This window comes from Oncorhynchus mykiss, chromosome 26 (assembly GCF_013265735.2).
Source record: "Oncorhynchus mykiss isolate Arlee chromosome 26, USDA_OmykA_1.1, whole genome shotgun sequence".
NCBI classification, from domain to species: Eukaryota; Metazoa; Chordata; class Actinopteri; order Salmoniformes; family Salmonidae; genus Oncorhynchus; species Oncorhynchus mykiss.
The window spans coordinates 16,238,171-16,260,525 of NC_048590.1; the positions used below are offsets into that span (position 1 = coordinate 16,238,171).

The 22,355-nt window shown below is 41.6% G+C and overlaps 1 protein-coding gene across 5 annotated transcripts in view; it reads right to left on the reverse strand.

The window, feature by feature from the left end:
* Positions 1-1,134: 1,134 nt before the first annotated feature.
* LOC110506292 (palmitoyltransferase ZDHHC13) overlaps positions 1,135-22,355 on the reverse strand; it is a 30,312-nt gene continuing 9,091 nt past the window's right edge. For 4 of the 5 annotated variants that reach the window (XM_036963786.1, XM_036963783.1, XM_036963784.1 and 1 more), the window contains 15 exons: positions 12,029-12,151; positions 11,541-11,618; positions 10,598-10,742; positions 10,377-10,441; positions 10,044-10,206; positions 9,655-9,780; positions 9,219-9,352; positions 6,584-6,684; positions 5,862-5,986; positions 5,628-5,690; positions 5,334-5,427; positions 4,956-5,039; positions 4,692-4,849; positions 4,043-4,140; positions 1,135-3,747 (listed from right to left, as the gene is read on the reverse strand). In XM_036963786.1, coding sequence (XP_036819681.1) covers positions 3,612-3,747; positions 4,043-4,140; positions 4,692-4,849; positions 4,956-5,039; positions 5,334-5,427; positions 5,628-5,690; positions 5,862-5,986; positions 6,584-6,684; positions 9,219-9,352; positions 9,655-9,780; positions 10,044-10,206; positions 10,377-10,441; positions 10,598-10,742; positions 11,541-11,618; positions 12,029-12,151 — 1,693 coding nt within the window. In that variant the 3' untranslated portion in view covers positions 1,135-3,611. Of the gene's footprint in view, positions 3,748-4,042; positions 4,141-4,691; positions 4,850-4,955; positions 5,040-5,315; positions 5,428-5,627; positions 5,691-5,861; positions 5,987-6,583; positions 6,685-9,218; positions 9,353-9,654; positions 9,781-10,043; positions 10,207-10,376; positions 10,442-10,597; positions 10,743-11,540; positions 11,619-12,028; positions 12,152-22,355 lie in introns of those variants that run through there. The other variant, XR_005039780.1, reaches the window with a different exon arrangement.

The window sequence follows — 22,355 nt, forward strand, 5'->3', positions numbered from 1 at the left end:
TCTAACAAGACAGCCCCACAATCATTTTATCATCAATTTCTCTCAGCTAATCATCAGTCATTTGTGTAAGTGCTGTGCTTGTTGACTGTCCTTCCCTATTAGCGTGCCGAAAGTCTGCTGTCAATTTGTTTACTGTAAAATAGCATTGTATCTGGTCAAAAACCATTTTTTCCAGAATTTTACTAAGAGTTGGTAACAGACTGATTGGTCGGCTATTTGAGCCAGTAAAGGGGGTTTTACTATTATTGGGTAGCGGAATGACTTTAGCTTCCCTCCAGGCCTGAGGGCACACACTTTCTAGTAGGTTTAAATTAAAGATGTGGCAAATAGCAGTGGCAATATCGTCTGCTATTATACTCAATCATTTTCCATCCAGATTGTCAGACTGGACAACAATTTTTTCACCTCTTCCACACTGACTTTACAGAATTAAAAAGTACAATTCTTATCTTTCCTAATTTGGTCTGATACACTTGGATGTGTAGCGTCAGTGTTTGTTGCTGGCATGTCATCCCTAAGTTTGCTTATCTTGCCAATGAAAAAAAATAATTCAAGTAGCTGGCTCACTGATATTGCCATCTGATTCAATGAGTGATGGAGCCGAGTTGGCTTTTTACCCAAAATGTCATTTAAGGTGCACCAAAGTGTTTTACTATCATTCTTTATATCACTTCTATTTGTTTCATAGTATAGTTTATTTTTTATTTAGCTTACTCACAATTTCTTAATTTGCAGTAATTTTGCCAATCAGTTGGGCTGCCAGACTTAATTGCCATACCTTTTGCCTCATCCCTCAACCATACAATTTTTCAATTCCTCATCAATCCAAGGGGATTTAACAGTCATTTTCTTAATGGGGGCTTACTAGTAACTGGAATAATTCATTTCATAAATGTGTCAAGTGCAGCGTCTGGTTGCGCCTCATTACACACCACAAGACCAGCAAATATTCTTTAAATCAACAACATATGAACCACTGCAAAACTTCTTGTATGACCTCTTATACACTATAAAGAAATTATGTCTTGAATGGTGTCTTTCTTTGGCTTCAATTAAAAGAGGTCTCGGTATGCCTCATTTGTTTCATTAAAATGTCTCCAGTGGTCTGGATAAAAAAGTCAATTGGGAGCCTGATTTAGGACAGGATTACCCCCAATATGAATACCAACTTATCAATTATAACAAAAGGTAAACAAGAGGATCATTAGGTTTACCATGTCTTCACTGGGCTATGCAAGATCGATTGAAACATGAAGATGCCAATCTCTCCCGAAACAGTCGTGAGCTTTGATTTATGTACCCACAGAGTATCTAAACTCAAAAGGCTTTGACACCATCGTAAATTTTTTTTAAAAATAAAATAAAATAACTTGCGTAGCTTTGTTGGAACATCCAGTGCAGTGAGTTACAATGGCACATTACTTCACATGGTAATGCAGAAAACAAAAACAACAAAAAGCAACATAGCTTGGATGCTTAATGTCACTGCAAAAAAAAAATGAAGTGTCCAGTGTCATTAAAGTCACACCCTGTAAGATGCGCATACCATCAGTGTGGCTTCAAACACAAATGAAAACAATGAATCAAATGCATACCGGAACATTTTCACAAGAAAATATCACTTGATTTCTAGCTGTGGGAACGATATTCCATGAGAACACAACTTGTCTCAGCATGACTTGTGGGAACGATATTCCATGAGAACACAACTTGTCTCAGCATGACTTGTGGGAACGATATTCCATGAGAACACAACTTGTCTCAGCATGACTTGTGGGAACGATATTCCATGAGAACACAACTTGTCTCAGCATGACTTGTGGGAACGATATTCCATGAGAACACAACTTGTCTCAGCATGACTTGTGGGAACGATATTCCATGAGAACACAACTTGTCTCAGCATGACTTGTGGGAACGATATTCCATGAGAACACAACTTGTCTCAGCATGACTTGTGGGAACGATATTCCATGAGAACACAACTTGTCTCAGCATGACTTGTGGGAACGATATTCCATGAGAACACAACTTGTCTCAGCATGACTTGTGGGAACGATATTCCATGAGAACACAACTTGTCTCAGCATGACTTGTGGGAACGATATTCCATGAGAACACAACTTGTCTCAGCATGACTTGTGGGAACGATATTCCATGAGAACACAACTTGTCTCAGCATGACTTGTGGGAACGATATTCCATGAGAACACAACTTGTCTCAGCATGACTTGTGGGAACGATATTCCATGAGAACACAACTTGTCTCAGCATGACTTGTGGGAACGATATTCCATGAGAACACAACTTGTCTCAGCATGACTTGTGGGAACGATATTCCATGAGAACACAACTTGTCTCAGCATGACTTGTGGGAACGATATTCCATGAGAACACAACTTGTCTCAGCATGACTTGTGGGAACGATATTCCATGAGAACACAACTTGTCTCAGCATGACTTGTGGGAACGATATTCCATGAGAACACAACTTGTCTCAGCATGACTTGTGGGAACGATATTCCATGAGAACACAACTTGTCTCAGCATGACTTGTGGGAACGATATTCCATGAGAACACAACTTGTCTCAGCATGACTTGGCGCTATACATTAGTTTACACAATGCTCCTAAAATAACAAAAAACATCTAATGGAGGAATAGGTATTTGGTTTTGGTTACGATAACACAAGACAGTTGGTCATTAATCGAAATGACTGGAAATCTCAGACTGTTGCTTTAAGGCTGAGAGAGAAGAGCATAGTGGATAGGATCGTGGATTGTTGAGTTATGGGAGATATGAGTCCTGATTCCTTGCCTTCTCCCAATAGTGAGCACTAGTTCGCCCTTAAATGGATGTAAAAACACTCCATTTGTGTAACAACTGCCAACAGTCCACCATATTTCTTCCACCTGTCCATTCCTTCTAAATCCACGAGGGGGAGTGAACGAGCGCACACTTATGGGAGAGGGAATCGGAAACGGCTATGTACTTGGGTGCGTGTCCACTGTCAAGAGAGCGGCTGGATAGAAAATCAGCATATTTAGAGGTACAGTACTACAAGACCAGTATTAGAACAAACTGCTCTAGAGAATGCACTGTATGCTCCAATAAAAATAGTTCAGTGACTGACAAACCAATGTGAGGCTTTGCTTAAACTGTCTACAGTGTCAGTCCTTTAAATCTAAAAACACTCACTTACAGCCTCTTGCAAACACTATAAAAACAGACACATTCAAAATATTAATTAAAAAAAACAGTCTTTATAAAAAAAAACCACATTGATCAAAATACAACTATTTATATTAAAAAGAAAACAATGACTAACTTAATATACAATTTAAGCCATAAAGGCGAATTCAACTTGGCACAAATGATCCATTTCAGATTTCAATTTTTTCCCCTCATTAATATATACCAGCGTAAGACAGCAGTAGTCTGTAGCAAAAGAAAACACATAAAATAAACTTCCTCCATGCTATTTCCCTTTATAGTGGTGTTTCTTCACAGGCAGTCCAAAATATATAAAATATATATATATTTTTAAATAAGCTTCATCCGTTTGGTCCAGAACGATAGTGGATCCAGGTCCTAGCTGCCCCCTGTGGGGTCAGACGATGTCGGGCTGGCCGAACATGTGGTCTCGGCCGGGTGGGTACTGCTGGGTCCAGTCGACCATGGCGGGCTTGAACAGCCCACAGCAACGCAGCTGGAAGAACGACACAAGGTTCCGCACCACACCCAAACTATGGAGGGAGAGAGAGAAATGAGAGTAACGGAGAAAGAGAGAAGCACTGGCCCACAATAGTAAATAGGTGGGAGGACATTTGTCTGTTTATTGCTTTTAGTCACCAAGTAAACGGAATCGGCAGGCTAGCCTATCTTGTCTCAAGGTCCACAATGGAAATAAGTCCCAGACTTTGTGTGTTATCCTCGATGATTTTACTCGCACGTATGGCTTTTTCAAGTTTTACGTGTGCTTGTTATTTCTTTTTATTTTTTTAAACGGTGAAATTAATAAACTAGAAGAGGACAACTTACTTGTAAGGGTTCTGTCTGAGAGAGATGGATTGTGGGAGTTTCCTCTGTCGAAGCACCAGGTTTGCCATCTCAGCGTTTGTCAGGCCGTAGAACGCAATCTGTTCAGACACACACATTCTAACTAAAACAGAAACGACACTATGCCTCCAAATGGTCACATTGGCTTACGAGTCACTGTCATTAAAAAAAAAGTATGATAAAACAACGATAACTAATGCCTCCGTTGAATATTTCCTCAAAAAGACAACAGAAATAGCAGCTCTCCTCCCAGCCCGGCATCATTAAGGCAGTGAGCAGCATGGGGGACTGCCCCGGGGAAGACACTGCAGCAAGACGCCGTCAACACAGAAGACAACACATCAATCATGAATAACACAAGCAGCGTTTGATTCGGAGCAAATCAAAAGAAAGACACAGCGAAAACGTTGGCAGCGCGAGCAAAACGAGGAAATCAAATAGGGTTTATAGCTCGAGTGCACGTAGTAATAAATGCGGTAGTTCTTTCAGCGCGTTTCAAGAAGTTATTCAAATACAACATGCCTACAGTTGTAGACGTGACGGTAGCATTGTAGCGTCATATAGCTACCACACACACACACACACACACACACACACACACACACACACACACACACACACACACAGTTACCTGGTAGAGCTGTATGACCAGTAGTATGGAAGCCCAGGAGGTATGGAAGAAAGCTAGACAGAAGACACCCAGTACCCAGGAAGAACAGCCCACCAGGGCAGAGATGGCACCCCACACACCCTCCTCTTGGTAGTGCAGCGGGCAGTGCTTTGACCAGTCTGGCAACACACACGAGAATGTCAGGCAGGAAGACAAGTGCATGCGTTAAGAATGTACACAAATAAAGTGCATTTGTCTATGTGATTAATTGAGGCAGTCACTCACACACGAGACATCCGTAGAACATCCACGCTCCCATCAGGCAGAGATAGAGGAGGAAGAGAACAAAGAAGTGGTGATTCCTGGCACCTGAAGAAAGTAAGAATGGGTGGGAGAAAGAGAAGACCCAAAACTTTTGTCATTAAAACGCAAAACTCTGGCGCTGACAAAGCGGCAAATGCCGCCTGTGTATTTGTGTCGGCTAAACTTAGACGAATACTGTGTTTCCAAGTGTTCAAATACTAGTCGACTGCCACGACAACGATTGCGTTCCACTACGCAACCCCTATTAGTACGTATTGAGGTTTCGTGTAGATTATCCTACAAACTGTATGTATAATTTAGGGTAGACAGAAAGATATACGCTCTGTTGGTTTTAGTCACCGATGCAGCCATTGATCCAGATGGAGTGATGGTCCTGTTTCGCCACGCAGGCGTCACAGGAGAAGCAGTGACTGGCCCTCATAGGCTTCTTCATCTGCATAACCGAAACAAACAACAACAAAACATCAACCAATCAGCATTTCTTCATATCACCACATTTCCTAACACGTGAAAGCTTGAGCAAAACATATTTGTTAATTGGGAGGTCATGAGTATCCCTCTATCTCGCGAATAGCGATGGTTGAGTAAACGCGTTGGAATGGAACTGGCCTACTTGTGGTCCTTGTGGCTTACCATACAGGAAGTGCAGAAGATACTGGGGTCCAAGCAGCCCGCCTCTGCCAGCAACACCACATTCTGGAGGCGACACAGAAGACCAACACGATCCATCACATCCATGTCATTGAAGTAGATTGGCAGCCATGTCACATGCCAACGACCCTTCCAGCCAGACCAGGGTAAATGTTGACCTGTCCATAATGGTTTTCAGTGATAGAACAACGCCTCTCCCGATGTCCTGCTCCTTACCATCTTTTTCTCTTCCTCAGTTGCCTTGACGATGCCGGGGTCAGTCCGACAGGAGCGGAGGTAGTAGTAGAGCAGAGCTGTGGCGTTGACAGTAAACAACACCTGTACCGTGGCACTGGGACCATGTAGGGAGACGGGTTGAGGACATAACATCGCACCACATACAGTAGGTGTAATCCAATCCTACCCTGGAAGTCATGTTCTACCTGATAATTCAATTGCACCCACCTAGTGTCCCAGGACTAAATAGGTCCCTGATTGGAGGGGAAGAATGAGAATAAATAAATAAATTGACTGTGGTCCAGATTAGAATTGTATGGGTATGAAACATTAACTACTTTAACACCTAAACCATGATACTGGACTGAGATGGACGTGGTACAAGAGCGCGGTGCAGCGGTAGTGCTGCAGCCTCATGGGTAGAAAATACCACCCGAACCCTATACTTTCGCGCTGTCTACCCTGCACCCGCCATCTGATAAAATACACAAGGAGGAAGGAGCTCCGGTTCTCCTTCAAACATTTTTTTTTACAAAAAAAGAAATGGACTTGGTTAGGCTGGACTAGAATGATCTGGACTGAACTAGATTAGGACAGTCAATGACAGGGGAGCTTTTTAGTGTTGATTCAGCACAGTGTTACATGCTGGGTAAGTACAGAATGTAGAGTGCTGCGCTGGGTTGGAGTGTGAGTGACAGTAGAGGCCCTGTGTTAAAGGATATCAGGCAGGAAGCACAGGCACCAGGTGACCAGCATCCAGAAGACTGATGCCATAAGAGTTGTAGCAGGAACCATCGACTGCAGGGCCGGACTCGCCAACTGCCTGTAAGTGTACACACACACACACCACACTTATTATTGTACACGTTATAATATTGTTTCAACTGTTTGCCCGAGTGGCGCAGCGGTCTAATTCACTGCATCTCAGTGCAAGAGTTGTCACTACAGTCCCTGGTTCGAATCCAGGCTGTGAAAATAAGAGAGCCGCACACTCTAGGAGCTCAGATGAAAAACTTTAATTACCAACTTTTCGACAGCCAAGCTGTCTTCATCAGGGTGTAATCACAAACACTGCGGGATGACTCGTTTATATAGCGTCAAAAAGACACAGGTGTCTGTAATCATGGCCAAGAGTGGCCTAATATCATTGGTTAATAATCAAATATTAAAATGTCATACAAAGAACAGCATACAAACAACAAATGGATAGCATACGATCATAGATTAATTTGACTACCCAAGCTTACAAACAATTACAATGGCAAAGTCACAATAATCACAAGAATGGCTTCAGATCAAAGTCTATGTTGAGACCGAAGGGCGCAAGGGTCTTTAAATTAAAGATCCAGGCAGCCTCTTGTTTTAACAATAAATTATCAAGGTCACCCCCTCTCCTAGGGAGGGTGACATGTTCGATGCCAATGTAACGCAGAGACGAAATCGAGTGGCCTGCCTACAAGAAGTGGGCCGCAACTGGATAAGTAAAGTTTTTACACCTAATGGTGCTACGATGCTCTGAGATACGTACTTTTAATTCACACTTTGTTTTACCTACATCATTTTTATCACAAGGACAAGTTATAAGATAAATAACTGCCTTAGTGGAGCACGTAATAACACCTTTGATTGGGATCGATTTCCCTGTTTGTGGGTGTTTGAAAGATCTACATTTATAAGTACCATTGCATTGAGCACAGCCATTACATTTGTAATTTCCATCAGTAGGGGCGCAAATAGACGTTGTTCAGGAATATCTTGGGGTGGTAAATCAGAGTTTACCAATTGGTCTCTGAGATTTCTGCCCCGCGAGAATACGACCAAGGGAAGGTCCGAAAACACATTACCGAGACTGTCATCAGATTTTAGGATGTGCCAATGTTTGTGAACGATTCCCTTAATTTGTTCAGAGCACTTTGAATAGCGGGTAGTTAGAACACAAGAATGTGTCTTTTTGTGAGACTGACCTTGAAAAAGGTCATGTTTTGTTTTGAATTTTCTCAATGGCAGTATTAATATGATCATTCTTGTAGCCCCTCTCCTTGAACTTTCTTTGCGTCTCAGCCATATTTCTGTCGAAATCTGATTGTTTTTTGCAAATTCTTTTGATTAGACAGAATTGGCTGTAGGGCAAACTATTTTTCAAGGGAAGTGGGTGACAACTATCAGCCCTCAAACTGTTACGATCAGTAGGCTTCCTGTAAAGATCAGTGTATAGAACATTATCTTCACACAAGATCAGAATATCAAGGAAACTGATTTGACATGTATCAGATTGCATAGTAAATCTCTAATGCTCAGAACAGGAGTTAAGAAAAACATGGAACGCCTGGAGCTGTTTTGCATCACCCCTCCATAGAACAAAAATATCATCAATATACCGTTTCCTTGATAATTTATTGTTAAAACGAGAGGCTGCCTGGATCTTTAATTTAAAGACCCTTGCGCCATTCGGTCTCAACGTAGACTTTGATCTGAAGCCATTCTTGTGATTATTGTGACTTTGCCATTGTAATTGTTTGTAAACTTGGGTAGTCAAATTAATCTATGATCGTATGCTATCCATTTGTTGTTTGTATGCTGTTCTTTGTATGACATTTTAATATTTGATTATTAACCAATGATATTAGGCCACTCTTGGCCATGATTACAGACACCTGTGTCTTTTGACACTATATAAACGAGTCATCCCGCAGTGTTTGTGATTATACCCTGATGAAGACAGCTTGGCTGTCGAAACGTTGGTAATTACATTTTTGCATCTGAGCTCCTAGAGTGTGCGGCTCTCTTTTATTTTCAAGTTTTCTACTCCGCTAGCCAGCACCTCGCCTAAATAGGTGTGCGTTTCTTTTTCTTCTAGATCGAATCCAGGCTGTATCACATCCGGCCGTGATTGGGAATCCCATAGGGCGGCGCACAATTGGCCAGTGTCGTCCGGGTTTAGCCGGGGTACGCCAAATAAGAATTTTTTCTTAACTGACTGTTACATTCAAAATTAAAATTTACAAAAAATATCAGTCTTGTATGAAAAATGAGTTTCCCCATAAGTGCTCCTAGAGAGTACATCTACTTAATGAGCAGTCACGTCAGCAAACAACTGCCCAGGGAGATTTGACAGAACCAAGCACGGACAGTATGACTAAAAGCAGGCTACTAGAGTCTGTACGTGAGCGCCATCTTGCGGAGGTCCCTAGTAATACCAACAGAGCTCTAGACATGGGGTGCACTGCGGATCTCTCAATGCATCTCAGTTAACTAGCAATTGAAGAACACTCATAACAGTTGATCAACCCTAACCACTGTGATGCCGCGTGGTCTTGTCTACTGGATTGACCACGGGCGGCCAACGTGCATTCTCACCGTTGAGCCAGGTTGACCACAGCCATCACACAGGCCAGCAGAAACCCTTTCAGCAGCCAGGATTCTGAGCTCAAGTCGGCTATCGCTCCCACACTGCCCAGCACAGCAACGCAGAACATAAACTGAAGACACACCTAGAGAGAGACAAGAGCAGAGAGAGAGAGAGAAGTAAATCACTTAAATAATCTTTACTGAAGAGAAATACAAAATATTAATTTCAACCACAATGTGAAGAAAACTGCAGCGTTGGCATCCGTTTTAAGCCAAGGTTAATTATTGTTCTCCCTCATGCTGTCGCACACCCCTCACGATACTGGAAATATGGGTCACAGATCTCTCATAGGCAATTGTTGAGTATATGAAAGTGTAGTGCCCCACACCCTGTGTGTGTTGAAGTAAGGTAGGCAGAGGAAAAGTGTGTGTGTGGTGTCCATACCCTGTACCGGTTAACTAGGCGCAGGCAGCGGGATTTGGAGCGTATCCTCTCCTGCTTGACGTGGTTGAGCATGTGGACGAGCAGGGGGCTGTGCACCTGGTGGGCCAGGTCTATGGGAGTGTGACCCTGAGGAGACAAACACAACAGTCACAGCATCACACTCACAATCCTTAGTGAACCTCACACACTATAGTCCATTGTATTCACGATAGAAAATAAATATGCACATGTTCATCTTTCTAATACGCCAACACGTGTATCTCAGAGACTTCTATGTTAGTAACATCCCGAGTATGATGCAAGCATCAATTTAGTCTATGCTTTTATAATCCCCCCCAGGAGCTCACATTTCTGATAGGATTAATTAGTGTGTGTATGGGAGATCTCACGTTGGCGTTCTCGGCATCCACGCTAGCCCCGGCCTCCAGCAGGATGTGGGCGGCGTCTACGTTTCCCGCCAGCACGGCACAGTGCAGCGGAGAGTTCCTGTCCACTTTGTCCACCGCACTCACCGACGCATTGCACTTCATCAGGAAGTTAGTGGGCTCGGGCCTGCATTCAATGATTGGTTTATTGACTTCAGATCTCCCCGCCCCTAACCATGACCTTTCTTAGTAGTACCTTACCAAAAAAAGCCTAATAGGCCAGTTATTGAGGACATATGTCATTGTAAGCATACATGGAAAAGAAACAAATAATCATTGGGTTGCAGGGAAACGTACCCAATGATTTTCTGTGCTGCCAACATCAGGGGTGTCTGCCCATTTGAGTCAGGAAGGTCAACTTCCTACAACAGCAAAAAATAATAAAATAAAAAAGGGCCCTGTTAGACTGAAGAGGGTGAATAAAGGAGAAAGGATGAGAGAGCACAAGAATAAAAAAAGAGAAGGAGAGTGTGTGGCTGAGAGAGGAAAAAGAGCGAGCAAGAGAGAAAGAGTCTCACTTGTCCCTTGGCCATGAGGTAGGCTGCTATGGGCATGTGTTGGAAGAGGATTGCCAGATGCAGGCTGCGGTAGCCCTCCCCGTCGGCCACAGATGGGTCGGCTCCGTACCGCAGCAGCTGGATCACCATGGAGAGGTGGCCTTGCCTGTCCACAGACAACCATACATTAAGTCACCAAGCCAAATATTGGCACCCTTACTTCTTCAATGGAGCTGAATGTTCTGCTTTTTTTCTTCTTTTCAAAAGTGGTTGAATTACTATTTTAACCCTGTAAGCACCTACAACTTACCACAATGAGATAAATAGAGCACCACGGTACGAGTCACAATACCCATAAAACCTTGCAGTCGACCATTCATTTTCCCATAGGGGTATTAGAAACACTTAAAATAAGGGCCGAGTTTCGTGTAGGCTCACCCTGGCGTGAAGTTTTGATAACCGTGTAAATCTCTCTAGGACGAGGTGACTTATCGATACATTCCGCCTGTATTTACCCCCCAAAATGAAATGCTGATTGGCTACTAATGGGGTTATCAAAACGTCACGCCGGGGTAAGCCTACACGAAACACAGCCCTTATATTAAGCGCTTCTAAAGTCCCATATGGGGAAAAATGAATGGTGGGAAAAACTAATTGGAACAATTTCCCTGTTTAGCTCTATTACACAGTAAATGAGATCACTTGCCTCCGACCAAATTAATTTGAAAAATTTAGTCCAGGCCATTTTTGACTTAAGTGAAAAATCATATTTTCTGTTTATTTTCTTGGTCGTATGCAGTTGTAAATCAAACAAATACACTTGTGAACGTCACAAGTTTTCTATTTAAACTTATCCGAGAAGAAATAGTAAATCATATAAGGGTGCCAATATATTTGACCGAAACTGTAAATGGTAGATAGAGAGCGAGAGAGGGGTGACCTTGCCTACCAACAAAGCAATTACCTTATGGCCCAATGCAAGGGTGTGGAGTTCAGGTCACCACCTAGTTGGTCTATGACGGCCCCTTTGGATATATAATACCTATGAAAGAGTATTGAAAGGACATCTTAAAAATACACCTACCAATGTCTTAGCACAGGAATATTCACGCTTAGCATGGGCTCCTCTTTGGGAATGACGTAGGATTTTTGTTTGTAAGGAAAAAAGTCAACATTCAAAATCTAAAACTACAGTCCTAACCAAATAAAATAGTATTGGTCACTTACAACAGTTAGAATACAGTATAGACATATTAGATGAGTAATGCAAGATATGTAAACATGATTAAAAAGTGACTAGTGCTCCATTTATTAAAGTGGCCAATGATTTCAAGTCTGTATGCCTGTAGGCAGCAGCCTCTCTGTGCTAGTGATGGATATTTAACAGTCTGATGGCCTTGAGATAGAAGCTGTGCTGCACAACCAGACACGTGTTTGATGTAGAGCCCTTACTTGACCACCTCTGCGTGGTTGTTGATGGCTGCCCAGTGTAGGAGGGAGACATTCTCCTTGTCAGGCTGCCTCACATTGTAACCAGCCTCCATCAGTTCCTTACATCGGTCCAGAATACCAAACCTAGAATCCAAGCACGGGGGTAAAAGATATTGAAAATCGATTTACTCGCAGAAAGAAAACATCTTTCTGTCCATCTCTGGAAGGTGCACTGGAATATAAACATGAATCAAAAGGAGAACCTTTTGAACAATAAACAAGGTTACCATTTTTCCAACTTGACACTAGGGGTCACTATCTAGTCCTGGTCATAAATTGATGCCATGGCTTTTCTGCATTTGGTCAGAAAAGTTATGCTTGTTATTATCATGCATGACTACAATTACATGGTCTGGTTGGAGAACAGAGATGTTGAGTTTGAGAGAGAAGTTGCTGGAGAGATTTGGTTGGTAGAGCATGGCGCTTCCAACGCCAGGGTTGTGGGTTCGATTCCCATGGGGGACCAGTATGACAATGTATGCACTCACTACTGTAAGTACACCAGAAAAATGTAGCTGTTTTATTCTGATTTAGCTGAGAATTACATTGATAAGGCATACATCTATCCCTTTTTCCTGTGCCATCCAAATGTTGTTAGCTAGCTGTCCAGGTAAATTGACTAAAGTAGGTCGTTTGTTATCAAACCAGAAACTCGTGGCTCGCTAGTAGTTTACAACGGCCCGCAACATGGCTTATAAAATGTGCGCCAATTCGCGTAGAAAGGGAAGATGGTACAGTAGCTCTGGAAATATAGAACACGTTTGAGTGGTTTGGGCTAGGAAAAAAAACAACAGTTTTAAGTTATGTAAAAGCGCAAGCATGACTGTCACGGTGCTCCGTTTTTCCTCTTTGGCCGTGGAATTTAGAGACTGCGTGACAGCGAAGTCAGACTGGCCCGTTTTTTAGTTTGCCTGTAAGAACAAAGTATCCACTTCGCACAACCGCTCCAATAATTAAGCAACTGGAACAGAAACCCCATCACTCTGCACACCGCAGCATGTAATCACGGCTAAATAACATTTTAAAACTGATGGAGGCGCGCAGAAACAACGGACGGAGAGAAGCAGCTGAGTAGCCAGTGTGGTTAGGGATGAAGCTGGCTTGCTCACAGCTGTCACACGTTATATATGATGGAGAACTCATTCTGAATGACATCACGCTCTGAACTCTGTTTGATATTCTATTTGTAGGACACATAAGGTTGCATTCTGTGCCCAGGTCATTCAGTTTTGATACGAGAAACACACCATAATTTGTTGTTATCAAGGAGATTCGATTAAGCCGACCCGGGTAGGCGTAGTTCGCACCGAGTGAAAAGTGATTGCATTCGTTTTGGAACTGGGCTACCTGCCATGAGCCGGGTGCCCTGTTCGACGGCAAAGTCGGCTTAAAACAAAAGTGATGTAGGTTAAGCACTAGCATTCTGTGTTGTCACATGCAAAAGTGATTGCTTTTGATAAAAACACCATCTGCCTTCCCAATAAAAACTAAACTAAACAAAAAGATAAACTCAACATGTAAAGTCCCATGTTTCAGACGCAGAAATAAAAGATTGCAGAAATGTTCCATACGCACAATTAACTTCAGGCACAACTGTGTTTACATCCCCGTTAGTGAGCATTTCTCCTTTGCCGAGATAATTCAGTCACCTGACAAGTGTGGCATATCAAGAAGCTGATTAAACAGCATGATGATTACATGACTGCTACTAAAATGTGCAGTTTTGTCAAACAAAGTTGAGGGAGCGTGCAATTGGCATGCTGACTGCAGGAATGTCCACCAGAGCTGTTGCCAGAGAATTGAATGTTAATTTCTCTACCATAAGCCACCCCCAACAACATTTTAGAGAATTTGGTATGAGCTACGGACCACATTTTTTGATGGCAATTTGAATGCACAAAGATACTGTGACGAGATCCTGAGGCCCATTGTCGTGCCATTCACCTCATGTTTCAGCATGATAATGCACGACCCCATGCCGGAAGGATCTGTACATAATTCCTGGAAGCTGAAAATGTCCCAGTTCTTCCATGGCCCGGATTCTCAGACATGTCACCCATTGAGCATGTTTGGGATGCTCTGGATTGACGTGTACGACAGCGTGAACCAGTTGGCGCCAATATCCAGCAACTTCACAGCCATTGAAGAGTGGGACAACATTCCACAGGCCACAATCAACAGCCTGATCAACTCTATGCGAAGGAGATGTCGGCTCTTTCGACTTATTTTGTTAACTTGAGTCAGTAATACCCATAGCACGCAGGACCCTTTACCGATGAACTGAAAACGAGAAAGAGTCGCTCTCGTTGACCATAGCGAGCTTATTAGAGCGGTCATTTGTGACAGACTTATAAAACGTCCCTTAAAACAACGTTTGTTGATTGTTAGTTATACAATTATTTCTTGATACCTTTCAAACGAGATCTAGTTGTGGGCGCAAACGGACTAGATTGTGAACGACTCTTCACGGAATGCATTACTTGACAGCCATGAGGGTGATAAGTAGCCTGACGACTCCAGCCCAACTCAATTTCTATTTTTTTTTAAAAATATATATAATATATTAATAATATATATATATATATATATATATTATATATAAAGCTAGCTATCTATATTTTATAGGCTCCTCACTAGGAGTCTGAGTCGCATTGGCAAAGAATGACGCTCAACGCTAAAATCAATGTCATCTATGTATATTTTTTTGCTAGCTAGCAAGCAAGCTAGCGTTTTAAGTTTGTCTCACATGCCGAATATGAAGCAGTGTTGATAAAATGACACTTCGCGGCCAACGGAGTTTGACACGCAACTACAATTTGCATTGAATTGTGGGTCATATCAACCCCGCAAATGATTAAATTACATTTTATTGGTCACGTGACCCAATTCAGGAAACTAGGCGTATGTCGCAAGTCACGACTTCACAGGAGCGCTGTTTGAACGTGCATTTTTTTTGTGCCAGAAATGCCTTTTAGAACATGTAAACTTTTGTGCCTTAATACCAAACTGTTGGCCATCTGTAAATACAAATAAAGTTGTTAAATTACAAGCCTAGTTGGTTTAGCCAAAGAAAAAGTAAGGAACCTTCCCGCTAGCCATGAGAAAATGAGTGGGCTGGACATGCTGAGAGAGGAGTTTCAGATTGGTCTTTGGTGTATCATCAGCTTCACCTCAGGCTGGAACTTTACTTCCTGATCCCAGTCCACACCAAGTTTGCCCCCGACTGGTGCGTTGGCCTAATCAAGCAGCGCTTCAGAAAGACTGGAGTGAACACTGTCAGATTGCTGGTGTTGTGAAGGAGAGCACTGTGACAGGGGTCAACATCCCACAGCTGATTGGACTGGAGGATGGTACGGTGCTGTCGGAAAGCTATGGCTGGCAACAACACCTAATTCCGTACTTCAGGCAGCTGCCACAGATCAAGCAGTACCAGCACATCAGGTGAATATCATTTTCATTGCAATAACAAATGAATATAAAATATACAAACAGAATATGAATTTAAATATTGGTACGTTATTCTTCTTACCTAAACTTGGGAGGTGAATTGATGTTGTGCAGGGTAGTAAATATCTTCAGATTTTTTTTATTTTATTCCCTGTTTTACAGCTTCGTGGCTCTGGGGCCTATTGTTGACATACTGCAACAATCTCATGTGACCGTATCAAGTGTCCCCCACATAAATATATGGTGCATGTATCTGTTTATGTATAGTACATGTGCACCTCACTCCAGGTTTCAACTCAGGTTGCATGGCCTTATCACATTGTATACTGTTACACACTTATGTATGGAATACTAAGTATGCTAATGCACTGTTGTGAAGGCATTTGGGCAGTGGTGTAAAGTACTTAGGTAGTACTTGAAAGTATTTTTTCTGAAGTATTTGTGTGCGGTATCTGTACTTTACTATTTATATTTTTGGCAAATTTACTTCACTACATTCCAAAAGAAAGTAATGTACTTTCTACTCCATACATTGTCCCGGACACCCAAAAGTACTCGTTACATTTTGACAGGAAAATTGTCCAATTCACACACATCAAGAGAACATCCCTGGTCATCCCTACTGCATCTGATCTGGCAGACCCACTAAACACAAATGCTTTGTTTGTAAATTATGTCTGAGTGCTGGAGTGTGCCCCAGTCTATCCGTCAATAAATAAAAAAAGACTAAATTGTGCCGTCTGGTTTAATATAAGGAATTTGACAATTTAGTACTTTTTCCCACCACTGGATGTGGCTGGGGGTTGTAGCATTTATTTCACATGACCCATTAATTTTAGACAAGTGTGTCTGGGTAAGCACCATCTAATATTTTTATCTGGACACTTTGTTTTCCTGGAATTTTCCCCTTATTGTAGGCTACTACTACTTTTAGTCTTAATCTTTACTACACTACTCACTGTTTAGCACATGACCTTCACATGTGAATCCTTAAAGAGATGGGTGGGGCTGTCTTAAGAGGGTGTGAACAATGCTTAAATGGTGTAGACAAAGGAGAACTCTCCAGTAGCTACGAAAACATTCCAAGGCCCTTTTCTCAAAAGTGAGTTTACAAGTTTATCAACTTTCAAATCAGAATTACTTCCCCATTGTTCCTAAAAAAATGCAGTGTGATACCATTTTGTAGCTGAGTCTCTACTTTTATCCAATGTAAAAAAAAAAAAAAAATTTTGCTACATAAGACCGATTTGAGCCGGTCAGTCACATATTTGATCAAAGTTGTTCACTCGCTAAATCGAGGGGGCAATGTTTGTAAATTGGACCACCACTTAAGATGGCAATCAAACTGCTTCTGGTTTAGACAGGGATTCCCCAGAGGGAAAGTGGCTAGCAAGAGGGCTGAGGGGGTAACGAAGGCAGACGGGGTAAAAATAACGGGATTAGACCAAAGACCCACAAATGATTTGTTCTCGAGTTCGAGTTAGTTGAGCAGAGGCTGTGCATATTTTGGTTCTACAAAGCTGTGTCCATCATAACATTCAATAATCAATTAATTGCAGTCATTCTTGCACCATGCAATCAATTATCAGTTCTAAACCAGTGGCGGCTCCTCAGAAGAAGGGGAGAACCATCTTCCTCAGCGAATTTCTTAAATATATATATATTTTAGATTAAACTATAAATATATTCACATCACCAAATAATTTATTAAAACACTTTTGCAATTAAGGGCTACAGTAGCCTCAACAGCACTCTGTAGGGTGGTACCATGGGGAGAGAGCAAGCTATATTTCATAGTATTTTTCCCCCTCACTTTCATTTACTTAGCTAGCGAATGCAGCCAGCTAGTTTAGCCTACTCAAACAGTTGAGATTTAGATCATTTAAAAGCTTACAAACAAGATTGTCAAACTATTTTACAATTTCTTAAATTAGACATTTACCTCAATGTCAGTTGTAGTATCCAAAAATGTGTGAACTTCTATTCGCATATGACCATTTAAAAGTTGACATTCAACATGCACCGTAATTGTGGTAGTAATTAGAAGTTAAAATGTCAATAATAAAAAAAAAAGTGTACCAGCTAAATTTCAGTGGTCTGCTAAATCCTATTTAAATAGGCAGGTTTCCATTGACACAGGTTTATGTGGCAAAGAAAAGCATCGCGACATGTGTAATGGAAACAGCAGATAGACTACACAATGCATTTGAAAAATATTCAGACCAAGACTTTTTCCACATTACAGCCTTATTCCAAAATGGATTAAATACAAATCCTCATGTGGGTAGATGAAGAAAAAAAAAATTAAATCAATTTTAGAATAAGGCTATAAGGTAATATAACAAAATGTGGAAAAAGTCAAGTGGTCTGAATACTTCCCGAAGTTCCACTCAACATTTAATTCTAAATGCCTACTGCTGCTAAATCCATTTTTCCAACTATAAAAATAATGTTTCTTTGCAGGACAAGTATTGTGCTGACTTTCAAGAATGCCTGTATTGCTTCGGGTTGCTTTTTTGGTTGTCTGGGAATTTTCACCATCCAATTATTTCAGAGTGCAAAGTTTCACCATGGCATGGAGCATTGTGATACGCTAGTAGATGAGAATTATTTGAATGTCAAATATTAGTAAATTATTGCATTTTGCGAGCTAACAGACAAGAAACAGATACAGTGCCTTCAGAAAGTATTCATACCCCTTGACTTAGTCCACATTGTTGTGATTTCAAATTTGATTTTTTTTTTTTCACCCATCTACACACAATACCCCAAAGTGCAAACATGTTTAGTCACACCCGACTCAATACTTTGTAGAAACACCTTTAGCAGCGATTACAGCTGTGAGTATTTCCGGGTAAGTCGAAGAGCTTTTCTCACCTGGATTGTGAAACTTTTCCCCTATATTCTTCTCAAAATTCTGTCAAATTGGTTGTTGATCATTGCTAGACAACCATTTTCAGGTCTTGCCATAGATTTAAGTCAAATGAACTCGGTCACTCAGGAACATTCACGGTCTTCTTTGTAAGTAGGCAACTGCAGCATAGATTTGGCCTTTTAGGTTATGGTCCTGCTGAAAGGTCAATTCATCTCCCAGTGTCTGGTGGAAAGCAGACTGAACCAGGTTTTCCTCTAGGATTTTGCCTGTGCTTAGCGCCATACCATTTCATCCTGAAAAACTTCAGTCCTTAACTATTACAAGCATACCCATAATATGATGCAGCCACTACTATGCTTAAAAATATGGAGAGTGGTACTCAGTAATGTGTTGTATTGGATTTGGCCCAAACATGTATTTTATTTAGGACAAAAAGTTAATTGCTTTGCTACATGTTTTGCAGTATTACTTTAGTGCCCTGTTGCAAACAGGATGCATGTTTTGGAATATTTGTATTCTGTATAGGCTCTCTTCTTTTTACTCTGTCAATTAGGTTAGTATTGTGGAGTAACTACAATCTTGTTGATCCATCCTCATTTCTATCACAGCCATTAAGCGCTGTAACTGTTTTAAAGTCACAATTGGCCTCATGGTGAAATCTCAGAGTGGTTTCCATCCACTCCCGAAACCGAGTTAGGAAGTACACCTGTATCTTCGTAGTGACTGGGTGTATTGATACACCATCCAAAGTGTAATTAATAACTTAACCATGCTCAAAGGGATATTCAATGTCTGCTTTTTATTTATAGGTTACCTTCTTTGCGAGGCATTGGAAAACCTCCCTGGTCTTTATGGTTGAATCAGTGTTTCAATTTCACTGCACAACTGAGGGACCTTACAGACAATTGTATGTGTGTGGTACAGAGATGAGGTAGTCATTCATGATAAACCCTATTATTGCACACAGAGCGAGCCTATGGAACTTACGAGTCCTGTTCAATGACTACAGCTCAGTTTAACACCATGGTGCCCTCAAAGCTCATCACTTAACTAAGGAACCTGGGACTAATTGCCTCCCAACTGGATCCTGGACTTCCTAATGGGCCGACCCCCAGGTGGTAAGGGTAAGCAACAACACATCTGCCACGCTGATCCTTAACACGGGGGCCCCCTCAGGGGTGCGTTCTTAGTCCCCTCCTGTACTCCCTGTTCACCCACGACTGCGTGGCCAAGCACGATTCCAACACCATCATTAAGTTTGCCGACGACAACAGTGGTAGGCCTGATCACCAACAATGATGAGACAGCCTATAGGGAGGTCAGAGACCTGGCAGTGTGGTGCAAGGACAACAACCTCTATCTCAACGTGACCAAGACAAAAGGAGCTGATTGTGAACTACAGGAAAAGGAGGGCTGAACAGGCCCCCATTAACATCAATGGGGCTGTAGTGGAGCAGGTCGAGAGCTTAAAAGTTCCTTGGTGTCCATATCATCAAAAAATGATCACGGTCCAAACACACCAAGAGTAGTAAAGAGGGCACAGCAACACCTATTCCCCCTCAGGAGACTGAAAAGACTTGGTATGGGTCCTCAGATCCTCAAACGGTTTTGCAGCTAGACCATCAAGAGCATGCTGACTGGTTGCATCGCCGCCTGGTATAGCAACTGCTCTGCATCCGACTGCAAGGCGCTACAGAGGGTAGTGGGTACAGCCCATTACGTCGCTGGGGCCAAGCTTCCTGCCATCCAGGACCTCTACACTAGGCAGCATCAGAGGAAGAACCAAAAAATTGTCAGACTCCAGCCACCCTAGACAGACTGTTCGCTCTGCTACCGCACGGCAAGCGGTACCGGAGCGCCAAGTCTAGGTCCAAAATGCTCCTTAACAGCTTCTACCCTCAAGCCATAAAACAGCTGAATAGTTCATTAAATGGCTACCTAGACTATTTGCATTTACACCCCCCACCCCACTACTCACAGCAGTTTATTATCTATGCAGTCACTTTACTCCCTACCTACACATACAACCTCAATTACTTTGACTGTGTACCGGTACCCCCTGTATATAGCCTCATTAAATGTTAGCGTTGTTTTTTTTTTTATTACTTTATTTAGTAAATATTTTCTTAACTTTTATTTTTCTTACAACTACATTTTTGTAAGCATTTCACAGTAAAGTCTACACCCGTTGTATTCGGCACATGTGACAAAACATTTGATTTGTTAAGCACATTTTTTTTTTTACTCCTGCGCTTATGTAGGCTTGCCATAACAAAGGGGTTGAATACTGAATTAAGACATTTCAGCTTTCCATTTGTTATTAATTTACACAATTATAAAAAGACAATACCACTGGCATTATGGGGTATTGTGTGTAGGCCAGTGACAAAACATCTCAATGTAATTCATTTTAAAATTCAGGATGTAACCCCAAAAAATGTTTTTAAAAAGTCAAGGGGTATGAATACTTTCTGAAGGCACTGTAGACGGGAGGGCATGCAGGCTGTCGCTAATTTATTAACGCGTAATTTGCCTAAATGAGTCATGGAAACACTTCAACCACTCCATTTTATTCAACATTGTAGGTTTTTGCTAAATAGTATTTTTTTTTGTAGGTTGTAAGAAATTACGGTCAACTGTTTTAATCAACACAGTCAATTTCCTGCTAGGGTGCATTTCCATTCATCACATCTATGCGAGCTTTCTAAATGTCAACAAAAAAAAAATGTGCACTGCACAAGTTAATGGAAACCGCTAATGATTGAAATGACACCCACCCTGTATTCAAGAGCATGCGTCTCAACCGATGGCGGGCACAACACACAAACCACAGATGAGGTGTTTATACATGTTCACACATTTTTATATAATTTATCTTAAGGTTAATGGCACAATTGTTCATTTTTTGGGTCATTTATTTTAAAATAATGACAGCCCTGTTTGTAGACTTTTAAATTATAATCAGACTATATTTTCCAGTGATGAAGACATGGATGTCTCATGGTATGGTGGGGTATGCAAAATGGGTCAACTTTGAGCACCTTGATCTCCTGAATGTTTTGGCCTTCAGGGCTAAAAAAGTCACTTTATGACCACTTCTACCACGGACAAACATGTCTGATAAGTTATGTTTTAAATTAAAAACAACAAAAAGGTATGCTGTAAAAAAATGATTGAATTAAAAATGGATTTACCCCATAGTTAATCTCGCGCTTCCTCCAATGCATATACAGTGCCTTGCGAAAGTATTCGGCCCCCTTGAACTTTGCGACCTTTTGCCATATCCATAAAAAGTGTCGTTTAAAGTTTGCCACAAGCCACCTGGGAGACACACCAAACATGTGGAAGAAGGTGCTCTGGTCAGATGAAACCAAAATTGAACTTTTTGGCAACAATGCAAAACGTTATGTTTGGCGTAAAAGCAACACAGCTGAACACACCATCCCCACTGTCAAACATGGTGGTGGCAGCATCATGGTTTGGGCCTGCTTTTCTTCAGCAGGGACAGGGAAGATGGTTAAAATTGATGGGAGGATGGATGGAGCCAAATACAGGACCATTCTGGAAGAAAACCTGATGGAGTCTGCAAAAGACCTGAGACTGGGACGGAGATTTGTCTTCCAACAAGACAATGATCCAAAACATAAAGCAAAATCTACAATGGAATGGTTCAAAAATAAACATATCCAGGTGTTAGAATGGCCAAGTCAAAGTCCAGACCTGAATCCAATCGAGAATCTGTGGAAAGAACTGAAAACTGCTGTTCACAAATGCTCTCCATCCAACCTCACTGAGCTCGAGCTGTTTTGCAAGGAGGAATGGGGAAAAAAATCAGTCTCTCGATGTGCAAAACTGATAGAGACATACCCCAAGCGACTTACAGCTGTAATCGCAGCAAAAGGTGGCGCTACAAAGTATTAACTTAAGGGGGCTGAATAATTTTGCACGCCCAATTTTTCAGTTTTT